Source organism: Mobula hypostoma, chromosome X1 (assembly GCF_963921235.1).
Source record: "Mobula hypostoma chromosome X1, sMobHyp1.1, whole genome shotgun sequence".
In the NCBI taxonomy this organism is placed as follows: domain Eukaryota; kingdom Metazoa; phylum Chordata; class Chondrichthyes; order Myliobatiformes; family Myliobatidae; genus Mobula; species Mobula hypostoma.
In genome coordinates, this window is record NC_086128.1 from 24,614,738 (window position 1) to 24,630,487 (window position 15,750).

Below are 15,750 nucleotides of genomic sequence, written 5' to 3' on the forward strand. Positions count from 1 at the left end.
GGGTTGGTCGACATTTCAGGTCGTGACCCTGCACTTGGACTCTAACCCGCTGAGTTCCTCCTCCAGCAACTTGTTTTTGTTCTGCTCCAGATTTCAGCATCTGCATTGTCTTGTGACTCCACTCATGAAAAGATGAAATTAAAATGAAAAGGGAAACTTGTTGAGAAAAAGCAATATCCTTAGCTTTTGTAAACATAACAGTAGTTCTAATATCTAGCTCTTTTTGTCTGCCCATAGACGCTGCCTGAGCTGTCCAGGATTTCCTGTTTTTATCTCAGACTTCGGCAATCTGCACTGTTTATGCTTTCATATTATTGTTTCCGTAATGCGCAAAAATTGCGAAGAAGCAACTTGCGCATATGAAAGTCTATGCGCACACTGTCGCCCCCGCATCGCCTCCCCCAATTTTTTCCCACAGTCTCTGAACGTAGCGGCGGTGAAAGGGTTAAGATGAAAGATCCGCTCTAAAGCCGCCTCCTCTCCCGAGCACTGCCTCTCGCTGGCTATTTGTGAATGCATCGGAGGAGAGGGAGAGGGAGAGGGCGGAGTAATCCCTTTTGTAGATTTCACTCAGTGAGACGGTTCCGTATCTGGTTAATTTCAACCTACCTCTGGTCAATTTCATCCACGCTGCATCTCTCAGGCAATGGAAAGCTGCAGGAATGGCTAAAACGTACCAGTTATGTGTGGTCTTTTTGCTCCTGAACATTAGGACCGGAGCGGGTGAGTACTACCGGAGTTCACCTGCTGTTAGAAGCAGGGCGTTCGGTTTTATTTTATTTATTTATATATATATATAATGTTTAAGCGACTAAAATGTTTATTTACATCGCTACCGTCGCAACATGGCGCCCGGAGTTGGATACAATGTTGTCACAAGGACTGATCGTTTCACTGGCAATATCTCGTGATCTAAACCTTAATAAGAAACAAAAACAATTTGTAGCCGAGATTTCAATGGATTCATTCTAGTCGGTAACTCGTGTACTAGTTGACGGCTTTCAAGCTCTTATTTACATTTTGAAAAATAATTTCGCTTTCTTTTTGTGTATATCTTGCCCTCGTTTTGGCCTTCAGATCCTTTTCTGCCCTATGTATCGATTATTGGTGATACTGGGCATTTAGTTTATTGATCCGACTTTTTACAACCCCCACACCCTCTCTCTCCCTCCGCTGCCTTTCACATGTTAACAAAAGCGACAGGTACTAGAACCAGTGGCTTTGGCTGGCCTAGTTTAGGTCCCGATCTCAGCGAGCGTCTCATCAAACCCTGTTCGCTCACCATTTCTGCGTAAGCCACTTTTCCAATGATCATAAAACAGGTTGCTGATTTTAATATAGTTCTGAATTTAACGAGTTAAGGAGGCACCCGATAAACTTGACTCGGAAGAGAGGGGACGAGGAAATTATTACACCAATCTCTTTACTGGAAGCCTCGCTTCAGTGCATGCGTTTCTCGCTCTCTTCTCCCCCCCCCCCCTCACTTTCTCACTTTCTCTCTCCCCCCCCCCCACCCCCATCCTGAATTTGTAGTGAGTGTCCTGGTCTGACCCCGGACACTTTGTACTTGGTTGAGTAAATTTGTAATGATTTTGAATTGTAAACTCTCCCCTTCCTCCTGTCTATCTCGTCTCCCCATTATAAAGCAAGTGATGTTGGGGCGTGATAATTCCAGAGCTGTGGCTGCCGTTCTTTTGTTTATGAACACGGGCGGCGAGTATCTGGTTTCAGGGTGGGATGGTGTTATGCAGGATCTGATGGTCTCGCTTGTGGCTTCGTTCGGCAGCCAGAAACCCAGAGTTTTTATATCTAAGGATAAAGCGGTTTCGGCCTGGACGTGGAATGAAGAGGTCAGTTGGACTGTCCCAGCTGAAACAGTAACCCAACCGAGACCAGGGTGGGGAGCTGTACGTCACACAGGCCCACTGCGGGGGAAGACGCCTCCGGTTTTTGCCATTGGTTGTAGAGACAGCACCCGTTTAATATTGTCAGGATGGGGAGGGTGAGTTGGATTGATAAGAGGGGGGTGTGTTTTGTTCATGCCTTGGGTTTGCAATTGAACGGCAAGAGGATGAAACCGCTCCTCCAGTGTTCAGGCATTTAAAGCCAGGCTCCCGTTAACATTGCTAACTTTCCGATCAACCTCGCTGCCCGGTTCTCGGAGGTGTACAGGATCCCATTCTCTTGAGGTGCAGTATCTGTGTAAATCGCTGCCTGGGTGGGTCCTGTCCTTCACGCGATGCTGTTACCTGGATCTCGTTGTGAGTCCAGCCACACACCTTCGTGGTATGGAGTCAACTGAAAGTGAAGGCTTGCATCTTGTTGAATCACAAGTTCGTCACGAACCTGAAGAAGCCTGGCTGTGAATAGATGGGATCTGAGTACCGGCATTTGTACACCACATTTTTCTTCTTAAGCACTTCACGGGAAAGCAGTTTTGATGATGATGTTTGATGAGCTACATGGGACGTGAGCAAAAATAGAGGTCAGGAGGTGAAAGTGGAGGAAGAAGCAGTTAATGTTTCAGGTCGATGATAAAAGGATCTCCACCCGAAACATCAACTGGCCATTTTCCTCCACAGATGCTGCCCAACCTGCAGAATTCCTCCAACGTCCTGTTTGTTGCTGCAGGTTCAAACATCTGTAGTCTTTTGTGTCTCCAGTCTTTTGGATCAATGGCCTTTGTGTCATACAGCACAGCGAAGTTATGATACAACTTCATGAAACACTGGTCAGACCACAGCTGGAGTAGTGTACAGTTCTGCTCACCACACTATAGGAGGGATGAGAATGCAGAGGAGATTCCCCAGGATGTTGCCCGGGATGGAGTCTTTCAGCTCTGAGGAGAGACTGGGTCTGTTCTCCCTGGAGCAGAAGAGGCCAAGAGGGGTACACATTCAGGAGGGGCATAGATGTACTGGATAGACAGAGATCTTCCCCATGGCCGATTGTCCAACACCAGAGAGCATTGTTTTTGGGGAAGTAGTAAGGGGTTTAGAGGGGACTTGAGACAGAATTTTTTTTTGCCCCCCTGAGGGTGGGTGGAATCTAGAACACAGTGCTTCAGGTGGAGGTCAGTGCTTCTGCAAAATTTAAGACATATTTAGATGAGTAGAGGGGCTTCCTTGGTTATGGATGACCTGACTTGTGCAAATTCTCCCACACACTTTCAAGCTAGCAATAATAATAAAATGTTTCATGCTATTAATGATAATATGAAATCTGTTTTGTGGCTGTAGTACAGTGCAAGAGAAAGTAATTCCTTTAAGTTACAATATAAATAGTGCAAAAGAAGAATAGTGAGGTAGTGTTCATGGGCTGCTCAGAAATCAGATAGTAGAGGAGAAGAAGCTGTTCCTAAAGTATTGAGTGTTGGTTCTCCTGTACCTCCTTCCTGATGCTAATAACGAGAAGAGAGCATGTCCTGGGTAGTGAGGGTTCTTAATAATGGATGCTACCTTCTGAGGCACTGCCTTTTGAAAATGTCTCGATAGTGGGGAGCGTTGCCCGTGATGGAGCTTGTTGAGTCTGCAACCTCTTGTGATCCTGTGCAATGGAGCCTCCGTACTAGGTATGACGCGATACGATAAGGGTAACTGTAGAGAATGTACACTTCTGACTTGCGGAGACATGAGCTTGCCGAGAGTTCTCAGGAATGGGACTCTCGCGTAACTCAGAAAGCTATGGGCTGTGTGCAGGAAAATGGGAATAGTGCAGGTGGCCTGACTCCAATGTTTTCATTGTTGGATTTGCTGGTGTTCAGATGCTGAAGGCTAAGGAAAGGATCCTACCCGGTGGAGACTAGGCAGCTGAATGCACAGTCACCAAGGAGCCTGACTTTGGAGGTAGTGACAGAAATGGGGGACGAGATGAGCGCCTGATGACTGCGGGTGCAGCTGAGACCTTTATCCTGGAAGAGTGCTGGCAGCTGCTGTGCAATTCTTCCTTCTGGAGTTCTTGCTAGATATCTGTTTGTTCTTCTGAACTTCGTGCTCTGCTTGCTGGCCTTTATTTTTGCAGGGGTGCTGCTGCTTTTCTTCCCAGTCCCGGCACCACTGGATCCTGTCGAATTTGTCAGTGGAGGGGAATGCAGCTTCAGGCCATCGTAGCAATGATGGTGACACCACTTGTCGATTGTTGTCACAATACACTCTCTTTTCCCTCCTCCAGTTTTCTATCCAAAACAAAACTCGGGATGAGATTCCAAAACACTGTGAGTGCCACCTTGAAATACAGTTTCCTTTTGAGAGTTTGAATTGAATTCCATGCAGCACTGTTTGAAGTAAATTTAGAGTCCTTGAAAGTGAGTGTATAGGCTGTGGAATTAGTTGAGTGTTGGGGTGAGTGCAGTTATCCACGCTGGTTAGGGTTGAAAGGTAATGACTGTTCCTGAACCTAGCAGTCAGAAGAGAGTTGCAGTAAATAAATAAATAAACAGTGCAAAGGAGGAATAGTGTGGTAGTGTTCATGGGTACATTGTCCGTTCAGAACTCTGATGGCAGAGGGGAAGAAGCTGATGCTAAAATATTGAGTGTAGGTCTCCAGGCTCTTGTACCTCTTTCCTGATGCTGGTAGTGGGAGGAGGGCATGTCCTGGGAGGTGGTGGTCCTTGATGATGGATGCTGCTTTCTTGTGGCAGTGCTCCATGTAGATGTGCTCAGTGGAGGAAAGGGCTTTTCCTGTGATAATCTGGCTGTATCCACCACTTTTTGTTTTTTCTGTTCTTGGGCAAAGAGTCTATTCTACATTAATCTTTGTTTATTTTAAACTATTAATATATCCTCCTCTTCCCCTCTGACTATTATTACTCTTGAATTCATCCTCTCAATGTTCTACTATTGTTGCCACTCCTTGCAGTAGCCGGTCCTCCCTAGTGTAATCTTTCTTGATGCTATTCTGAGAGACAGCACAAGGTTGGAAGGATGCGACCTGCTAATGTTCTGTCAGATGTTCTTGAGCAGCTTAAATAGACGCAGCGTAAACGCTTGATCTGCGTACCATTATCCTTTCTTGAAATCCTAGTGTCAGCCGAGTGACAAGATTACTTGTTGCAAGCGTCAAGATAACCAAGCCCTGCAATTAATTACACCAGGAGATTCTCTCTGTATACTTTGTTCATCTAAAATTTCCCTCCACTTTTGCTCGTTTTCTTTTAAACTGGTTGGCATCTCCTCAAAAGAGGGGACCTGGCAAGCAAGTCAGTGAAATTATTTTCTGGCACGTAACAATGTTGCTTTAGAAATCAACAAAGGTTGCGTGTTCTTTATTAATTAGTACCTTCCCTGTTAAGGCATTTATTTTTTTTCTCTCTGGTTGTACAGAGTTAGGAAAAATTAATGCACCCTGGCCCTTTATCAGTAATACATAGCTATATCTAACCCATTGATCTGATCCTGATACCTGATCATTCGACCCGTAGCAAGTTCTTGTACTTTGTCCTGAATTGATTTGGAAATGCTACTGGTCACCAAAGTATCACCATAAATTGAGGTTTCCAAACACCTGATGCTTGAAAGCAAAAGAGCTTTGTTTACTACTGACGTCCAAGGGAATCAGAATCAGGCTTATTATCACTGATATAATATATTGTATGTCATAAAATTAGAGCAATACATAAAATATACTTTAAATTACAATATGAAATAAGTGATGCAAAATATTGAGGTGGTGGTCGCGGCTTCATTAACCATTTAGAAATCTGATGACAGCAGGGAAGAGACTGTCCCTAAACGTTGACTCTGTTGAATCAGTCAGTGGAGAATGCAGCTCAAGTCATCAGAGCAGTGAAGAGCATGACCCAGTTCATCCGGCACTTTGTCACACTAAATTCTTTTTCTTCAATGTTCATTCCCTTTTGAGACCTGAATCTGGAGAAGAGACTAATTGCCCAAGGTGATTGAGACTGGAAGGGGGAGGGGTGTGGGCCTCATTTATCCTGCAACTTTTCAAAACCCTTCCAAAGGAATCCACAGTCAATGTTGCAATGGGTGAAACACAGCCAATATGTACACCACAAACAGATCATGTGTGCTTCAGTAACATTGGCTGAGTGTTAAAATATTGGCCAGAACACTTCCCGGTTGTCTTTTGGAATGGTGTCAATGAGTTTTTATATATGCCTGAGAGGGTAGACAGCTCCAATCGGAAACAAAGGAGATTCTGCAGATGTTGGAAATCCAGAGCAATGCTGGAGGCAGTTAGCAGGTCAGGCAGCATCTGTAAGGGATGAAGAGTTGCCGTTTTGGGAAAGGAAGGAAGTGTGATAAAACCAGAATAAGAAGGTGCGGGGGAGGGAAAGAAGTACAAGGTGGCAGGTGATAGGTGAGACCAGCAGAGGGGGACGGTAGGTGGGTTGGGGGAGGGGATGAAGTGAGAAGCTGGGAGATGATGGGCGGAAAAGGTAAAGTTGAAGATGGAATCTGATGGGAGAGGACAGTGGACCATCGGAGAAAGGGGAGGAGGGGCACCAGAGGGAGTTGATAAAGCAGGTGAGGAGAAGGTGTGATAGTCCCAATGTAATGTCTCCTCTGGAAAACAGGAGTTCTGATGCAACTAATTACACCATGGTCTCCCCCTGTCTCCCATGAGCACTTAACTTGAAGACTACCTCGGTCAGACAAGAGAGCTGTTAGAAGAGAATGAGGGGGTGGGCGAGTGTGTAATGAGTGTAGTATGAAGGGTTAATGCTTAAACAGACTCCCAGGTTGAGCAGTATTTATGAATCCAGTTGGACGTTGGATTTCCAAAGGTTCTGATTTAGCCTGGATAACAATGCTACTGTTCAGATTAAAGTCTTCCGGTGCATTGGGTATAAAATCGGTGAAGGACATTGGAGTCACTTGCCCGCAAGAAAGAAGCTTTCTAGCTGCTGTTGGGCAATTGAAATGCTGATGCTAAGATGTGTTAGCAATCTGATACCAGAATTCCATGCAGCATGCGATGTCTTGTGGTTGGTCCAGTGCTTGCAAAGTAATGGAACCTCCTTGGTTATTTGTTTAATTACATCCAAAATGAAGATTTCTGAAATGTGATAACCCTGTCATATGATTCCCTTAACCTCCAGCCGCTCTAGCTAATCTTTGCGCTTCACCCAATATCACCAAAAATAAGTCATTGTTTTTTTTCATTGTTAAAGAAAATAAAGCTACTTTATTTTTTGGTGAGCCTGCTTTGGTGAGCTTGGAGTGTGTGGTAGAAATGCAGGCTTTACCTTGTGGCAAGACAATGAGTAACAAAGCATGAAATGCCAACATGTGCCCCTCTCTGTTAGGTTTGCCCACGCAGGGGCTGAGGAGTAGTCATTTTCAGCAGAAATTCTGATTGATTCCTTGCCTTGTTGGGGCACCGATACCACCTGCTCGCACTCTGCGGACATGATACTCACTCTCCACTTTCTGGCCTTCCCTCTGGAAAGGGGGGCAGTACCTGGATCCTATTTGTCGGTGCCTCATTGGCTGGCCAATATGGACGCTACATTCTCCAATGGAACAAGTGAGGCAGTCCATTCCCACTCTTAGAGCTCACTGCTGTTTGGTGGGGATAGAGAAATAATTCATTTTCCCAGCACAAAGCATCACTTTGTCCTTCCCTAACTTCCTCTGAGAACATGAAGTTGCCTTAAACCACTGCATTCCTCTGGCATGAACCTGTGATCCACCAGGAACCAGTGATCCCTGCCCTTCTCAACACTTCTGAGACCTGGACCACCTACATAGTGGTATCTCTTTGGTACTTTGAGATGCCTAATATGTCCGCTTCCCTCACTAGATTCCATGATCTATTTGCGTCTTCTATCAGATTTCATCATCTGCAGCCCTTCGTCTCCTCCACCTATCATCTCCCAGCCTCCTCTCCCTCCTCACTTGGATCCACCTATTGCCTGCCACCTCTTGCCTCACTCATTCCCTCACCCCTCTATCTTGACTATCACCCCTCAGTCCAGATGAAGGGTCTCGTCCCGAAATGTCAGCTGTCCGTTTCCTTGTGTTGGTGCTGCCTGACCTGCTGAGTTCCTCCAGCGTCTTGGTTTTAGCTATTGGCTGCCCAATTTGTTCATGTACCAGAGTCCTGAAGCAGACCCTCTATTTTGAGCTCTGTTGTGGAAAGATCTAACAAGACAAAGGGGTGATGATGTGTTTGAAGCCTCCTCAAATATTGCAATACCCCCACTGACTCCTGGAATTCTTTGACCCATGGCGACTTAAAAGTGGCGAAGAGGTGATTCATATGGAACCGAGAACCTCTAGGCAGTGTATCTCTGTGTAAGTGGCAGAACAAGTGGGCCATCTTGCCAATTACCTGCTCCCTTTCCTATCTCATAAGGCTACTTTTGGCTCTTCTGTGGATCTTGAGAATCTGCTTAAGGGTAACATGGGTTAGTTGGTCTACCTGTTTTCTATCTAATTTATGCTCAACACAAGCCTTCAAGCCCTATATCAGGTCATCCTGTCCTGCATCTTGCTCATGATTCAAGATATTATCCTCAATAAATCCTAATGGTTATGGAAGTTTAATAAATATTCTCCTATGGTCCTCATCTCAACATTCCATTAGTTTGCTGTTGGGCTCCATGGAACCCATTCAAAGAAAACATCAAACACCCTATGCGTAAAAAAAGAACAAATCGCACAAACCAAAAAATGAGTGGATAACACACAGAATATTAAACATCAAACCGGAGAGCCCTTCAAACAGTCTAGGAATGTTCAGTGTAGTTCAGTTCAGTTCAATTTAGTGCTATGTTGTTCATTGACTGTAGGCCACAGAAACAGTCTGCCCCAATCAAAATTGTGCAAAATAGCAATTCTTTAAAAAAAAAGAGTAACCAGACACCAGGAATACACATGAAGTGCAAAGTCCTCTTAAAAATGAATCTAACCCACTAACCTCGCTGATCAATTGTCCAAGACCCATGACTCCTTCCGGCAGCAGCAGGGGGTGGGGAGAGAGAGAGAGATATCTATCAAACTTGGGCAAGTGGCGCTGAACACCCAGTCGCCTGGTGCTCTCGTCCTCATTGATTTCAATCTTGCTTGACGCTTTAATCAGCAAGTTGGTGGAAGTTTCTTTATTCTTTGGAGCACAGAAGGTTGAGAGGGGACTTGATAGAGGTGTTTAAAATTATGAGGGCGATTGATAGACTTCATGTGGATAGGCTTTTTCCATTGAGAGTAGGGGAGACTCAAACAAGAGGACATGAGTTGAGAGTTAAAGACAAAAGTTTAGGGGTAACATGAGGGGGAACTTCTTTACTCAGAGAGTGGTAGCTGTGTGGAAAGAGCTTCCAGCAGAAGTGGTTGAGGCAGGTTCGATGTTGTCATTTAAAGTTCAATTGGAGAGCTATATGGTTAGGAAAGGTATGGAGGGTTATGGACCGAGTGCAGGTTGGTGGGACTAGGTAAGAGTAGGAGTTCGGCACGGACTAGAAGGGCTGAGATGGCCTGTTTCCATGCTGTAATTGTTATATGGTTAATTGGGACCAGTCATAGGTTTGAGCAACGCCATTGGGCCACACATTCTGTTCTCAAATTCCCTCAGAGACAGCAAGTGAGCCAGATCACTCAGCCCAAAAATACAGTATCCCTATTAGAGTTCAATTGGGATTGTTTCTTTGGGTGACATGGTAGTTTAGCCAATGAGGTTGTACATTCTCCATGTGATGTATGAGTTCGTAGGTTAATTGGTCACGAGTGTAATTGGGTGCCGTGGGCTTGTTGAGCTGAAAGGGCCTGTGACTGTGCTGTATCTCTGTAAATCTATAAATTTAGCTACGTTAGAATTAGCTCCTTTATGTACATTATTAATACAGAAGACTAAATAGTTAAAACCTGGGCAGATCAGCTGTGATTGTGTTAAATGGCAGGGGAAGCTTGAGGGGATGAATGGCCTGCTACTTTCTTGTGTTCTTTTGTTCCCCACATTGCATGCATTTGTTTCTACAGCATCTTTCATAACATTAACAGCTGTGTTAGTATGACGGATGATGTACGAGGGGTGATTGATAAGTTTGTGGCCTAAGGTAGAAGGAGTCAATTTTTGAAAAAATGTGCTAGACATTTATTTTTCCTACATTTACACACTTGGTCCAACAGTCATGGAGCATACGGATCCCTTTTTTGTAGAAGTCAGCGTCTTGGACCTCCAGAAAGTAGTCCACAGCAGGGGTGATTGATGAGTTATTAACTTCAAACTTTCTGCATTTTCACTCAGAGTTGAACTGCATGTGCATGTAACGAGAGCTGTATAACTCATCTCCTTCTACCCACGGCCACAAACTTATCAATCACCCCTGCTGTGTACCACCTGGAGGTCCAAGACACTCTCGTTACATGCGCGTGCAGTTCAACTCTTTGAGTGATAATGCAGAAAGTTTGAAGTTAATAACTCATCTCCTTCTACCTTAGGCCACAAACTTATCAATCACCCCTGCTGCGGACCACTTCTACAAAGAAGGGATCCGTATGCTCCACGACCGCTGGACTAAGTGTGTACATGTAGGAGGGGACTATGTTGAAAAATAAATGTGCTAGGTTTTCTAAAATTGACGCCTTCTAACTTAGTCCGTGAACTTATCAATCACCCCTCGTATAAAATGAAATCAAGGTGGCTGGGTTACTCAGCAGCATCTGTGGAGAGCAGTACCTATTTGGATCAAACACCCTTCATCAGAATTAGAGAACGTTGGGGGGAGGTGAAAAGATCACAAAGGACTGTGACATGGCGTGAGGGGTGAGATGGGAAGGATAAAGGAAAGAGAAAAGACATGAATCGAGAGGAGATATAAATGTCAGTGGAAGTTGTTGGAACTCCCAGAAGGCTGAAATATGCCCTGTTGAAACATGAGGAACTTTTTTTTGAGCTTTTTGCTTGTCTCATCATCGCTCCTTTTTGGCTGATATGCTTTTGCAAAAGCTGCCTGACTGGAGATATATTTCCTGACATTTTTGTTTAATGCGCTGTTGACAGTGAAGCAGCCCCCCTTCCCTTCAAACTTGACATCCCACCATTCTCCCACCAAAGTCCCCCAGTAATAGGAACAAAGGGAATTCACAACATAGTCACAGTTTTTGTTTCAGCATAACATGGGTGCTTTAGAATTTTTCAGAATATATTTGCTGTGCTAGATTGTTTTATTAAATGATGTCATTGGTTGTATAATTCCACCACCCCCTTTACCTTCACCCTCTGGTCTGAAGTACATTGTGCCTGAGGGGGATCAGTGGGGGTGAGGGAACAACTGTTAATGTTTGTCTGCTGGTTGATGAAGTGCTTACTTGTCCTGTCTATGTGAAATCTCCAGGCTAGGGTTGGAAGTTCTCACTTGGTTAGTGTGTGCTGGGTGTGGTCTGTCAACCTACTGTAAATGAAGTGCTGATTGTTCTCTGTGTGACCTTTGTAGACTTGTCATTGTGGCTTTGTTGGAGTTTGGGATCAACAAACAGAATTAAAGAGCTGGGGTGACCAAAAACATGTCTCCACGCCAAAAAAAATACTGTTTTAGATGGGTTCATCAATTCCAAGAGTCTCCCACGTTCTGTCGGATTAAAAAGTGTTTTTTTACTTAGTCTAGGATTACCTAGTCTAGGAAAAAGGTCAATAAACATTTTGTGTGGGATGCAGTCTAAACAGGAAACATCTCAGTGGTGGTCTGCTCTTCCCAGAAAGTGATAACTAAAAACTTGCTGTTGAATGTTTTAATATGTTCAGAATCGGGAAGTTTATTAGATTTGACATGTATTGTGGAATTTGTTTTATGGCAGCAGACCAGTGCAAGACATACTTATTACTATAAGTCTTCAGTGTGTATATATCTATATCTAAAAGAGACAAAAGTACTGAGGTGGTGTTCATGGACTGTTCTGAAATCTGATGGTAGAGGGGAAGAAGCTGGTACTAAAATATTGAGTGTCTTCATGCTCCTGCACTGCCTCCTGATGGTAGTAATGAGAAGAGGGTAGGTCATGGATGGTGATGGATGCCACCTTCTCGAGGCATGAAGGTGTCCTCGGTGGTGGGGAGTCTGGTGTCCATGATGGAGCTGGCTGAGTCTACAGTCCTCTGCAGCTTTTTCCAATCCTGTGCAGAGGCCCCTTATCTGAGTAGCCAGGGCGTCAAAGGTTATGGTGAGAAGGTGGGGGAGTGGGACTAAATGGGAGAATGGATCAGCTCATGATCAAATGGCAGAGCAGACTCGATGGGCCGAATGGCCAACTTCTGCTCCTTTGTTTTATGGTCTTACGACAGCTGGTGATGGAATCAGTCAGAATGCTCTCCATGGTACATCTGTAGAAATTTGCTAGTGTCCTTAGTGCCACACCAAATCTCCTCAAACTCCTAATGAAGTAAAGCCAGAGGCACGGGCAGGCTTTCTTTATGATTGCCCTTGTTCCACCCTTGTTCTCAAGACTTGTAGTTACAACTGTCCCACCTCCAACCCACCCCAGAAATTCTTTCAGCTCCTCCAACCTTTCCAGATTTCTGTTCTTTAATTCTGGACATGTCCCAGGTTTTAATTGGTGTCCATGCCTCCAGCCACTGCAGTCCTAAGCTCTCTGGAATTCCCTGCAGCATTCTTGCCCTTTTTCTTCCTTTTAAGATTACTCCACTTTTTGCTTTGAGATGCCATTTTAATATCTCCAACTTCAAGTGCCGTGAGAACCCTTCAGTCCGCTGAAGGAGAAAGTGGTTTTGGCGCTTTGAATGTGCACCTGGGTGTTGACAGGTAACTTAGTTGGTTCATCTGGTGGTGGTGGTGATTGTACAGAAAGGAAGGTCTTAAAGGTGGTCTGCGGTGATAATGGTGTAATACCGATGATTAGTGATGTGTTGGTTTAGCTGGTGTCCCACTTCTGGAAACAGACACATCTAGGAATTGGGGCCCATTGTGTCCATTCTAACCATCAACCACCCAATTTGCACTTACTCCATGGTACTAACTCCATTTCTTCCTCCCCACATTCCCATCAATTCACCCAGATTCTACCAATCACTTGTATACAGTACTAGGGGACACTTTACAGCAGGAAATTAACCTGCTGATCCACACATCTTTGGAATATGAGAGGAAACTGGAGCACCTGGGGGAAACGCACACAGTCACAGGGAGAGCGTGCAAACCCCACATAGACTGCTCCTGAGGTCAAAACCTGAGGCTCCACTGTCCCAATATGAATGGGGAAAGGGAATGGAAGGGTAGGGGCTGGATGTTGACTATTCAAAGTTCCTAGTAAGCATATTATCAAAATGTGCATATCAAGTTCAAGTTTACCGTCATGTAACTGTACATATATACAACCAACAAAACAGAGTTCCTCCGGACCACCGTGCACTCACAACATATATCACACACAGTGCATAAATCAAAATATTACCACAAATAAGTTAATAAAATATAATTCAAAATACATGGAGCACAGATAAACAGTATACAGTTAAACAGCCCACTGACCTAATCATTAGTCTCACAACCTGAGGGATGAAGCTGCTACCCAGTCTGCCAGTCCTAGTCCTGATGTTTCTGTACCTCCTTCTGATGGTAGTGGGTCAAAGAGATTGTGGGATGGGTGGTGAAGACCCTCAACAACGCTCCTGGTAGAAGTCACAAATCGGGGGAGGGATCTTGCAGTCCGATGCCTTGCACCTTCTGTCCCACACAATGATGCAGCCAAAGAGGAGACTCTTGATGGTGCTCCTGTAGAAAATTGTTAGAATAGGGGAGCCTTGCACACCTCAGTCTCATCAGAAAGTGTAGGCACTGCTGTGCTGCCTTGACCAGTGAGGAGGTGTTGTGGGTCGAGGTTAGATCGTTCGTTATGTGCACACCGAGGAACTCTGTGCTGTTCGCACTCTCCACAGCAGAGCCATTGATATGCAATGGAGAGGGAAGTGATTGACCTGTGCCTTCCTGAAGTCCACAATCATCTCTATTGTCTTGTCCACATTGAGACTCAGATTGTTGTTCTCACACCATTCGACAAGCCTCTCTACCTCCTCTCTGTATGTCAACTCATCATTGATGTTGATGAGACCAACCTCTGTAGTATCATCTGCGAACTTGATGATGCGATTACCATATCGGATAGATTATAATACCCTAGCCTGAGATTTTTTTTTGCAGGTGTTTACAGGAAAAAATGTGATTGAATTTTCTGAAAAACCACAAATAACCAAATATTTAGAGTATTGTGAACAGTTTTTGGCCCCATATCTAGAGCATAGGACATAGAAATCTATAGCACATTACAGGACCTTTAGCCCACAATGTTGTGCCGACCATGTGACCTACTCTAGAAGCGGCCTAGATTTACCTTATCGCATAGCCCTCCATTTTTCTAAGCTCCATTTACCTATCTAAGATTCTCTTAAAATACCCCATTGTATCTGCCTCTACCACTATCGCTGGCAGTGCATTCTACGCACCCATCACTCTCTGTGTGGAAAAACTTGCCACTAACATCCCCTCTGTACCTATTTCCAAGCACCTTAAAACTGCCCCTTTGTGTTAGCCATTTCAGCCCTGGGAAAAAAGCCTCTAGCTATCTAAGAAAGGGTGTACTTGCATTTCAGCGGGTTCAGAGAATGTTTACAAGAATGATTCCGGGAATGAAAGGTTTAACGTGAGAAGAGTTTGATGGCTCTGGGCCTGTACTCGCTGGAGTTTAGAAGGATGTAGGGGGATCTTATTGAAATCTACTGAATATTGAAAGGCCCAGATAGAGTGGATGTGAAGAGAATGTTTCTAATAGTGGGGAGTCTAGGAGCAGAGGGCATAACCTCAGAATAGAGGGACAGATGAGGTGTATTTCTTTAGCCAGATCTATGGAATTCATTGCCACAAATGGCTGTGGAGGCCAAGTCATTTGGGTATATTTGAAGCTGAGGTTGATAGATTCTTGATTGGTAAGGGCATGAAAGGTTATGGGGAAAAGGCAGGAGAATGGGGTTGAGAGGAAAAATAAATCAGTCCTGATGGAATGGAAGAGCACTTGAGGGGCTGAATGGCCTAACTCTGCTCCCATGTCTTATGGTCTAAACAGACAAAGACTGACAAATGCCTAATGTGCAAAAGAAGACAAATGGCGCAAATAGAAATAATACTGAGAACACAAGTTGTCAAGAGTCCTTGAAAGTGAGTCTCTAGGTCACACAATTAGTTCAGAGTAGTGGTGTATGAAGTTAACCACTTGTGCTGGGTAGCCAGAATAATGCATATGGTCCTGCAGTTCAGAAGGCTCTGTGGGAATCTTTGACCTTGATCAACCTGGGGCACTCAGTGCATCTCAGTCTGAAATGTCGATAGTTTATTTTCCTCTGTCAATGCTGTTTGACCTGTTGAGTTCCTACAGCATCTTTTTACGTGTTGCTCTAGATTTCCAATATCTGTAGAATATTTTGTGTCTCTGTGCATCTGTTGGCCGAGTCATATGGGATCTGGCTCGCTCCCTTCCCACCCACACTCTCCTGAAGTGGAGGGACCTTCAGAGCCATTGACAGACAGCTTGCTGCTCTTAAGTTGTTTAATATATCTGATGGTTAGAACTGGCAAAAACATTGTTTTGATTGAATTATTGGAGAAAAAGAGTTGTGTAAAGGCTTCGACATTTAAAAACTTTGAAGTAATACAGTACAAGTAAATGAGGTCTGCAGCTTTGTGTAAAACTGAGGATCAGAAAGTGACATACTTCAGTCCCTCTGGGCTCAATTTCTGGACTTAGTGGTGAGTTCCAGGGACTGTGTGGTGATCAGGGGAGT

The 15,750-nt window shown here is 44.5% G+C and overlaps 1 protein-coding gene across 2 annotated transcripts in view; it reads left to right on the plus strand.

Moving 5' to 3' along the window:
- Positions 1-524: 524 nt before the first annotated feature.
- Positions 525-15,750, plus strand: part of LOC134340463 (activin receptor type-1B-like) — a 72,463-nt gene continuing 57,237 nt past the window's right edge. For both annotated transcript variants that reach the window (XM_063037757.1, XM_063037758.1), the window contains exon 1: positions 525-723. In XM_063037757.1, the coding sequence (XP_062893827.1) occupies positions 663-723 (61 nt within the window). In that variant the 5' untranslated portion in view covers positions 525-662. The remainder of the gene's footprint in view (positions 724-15,750) is intronic.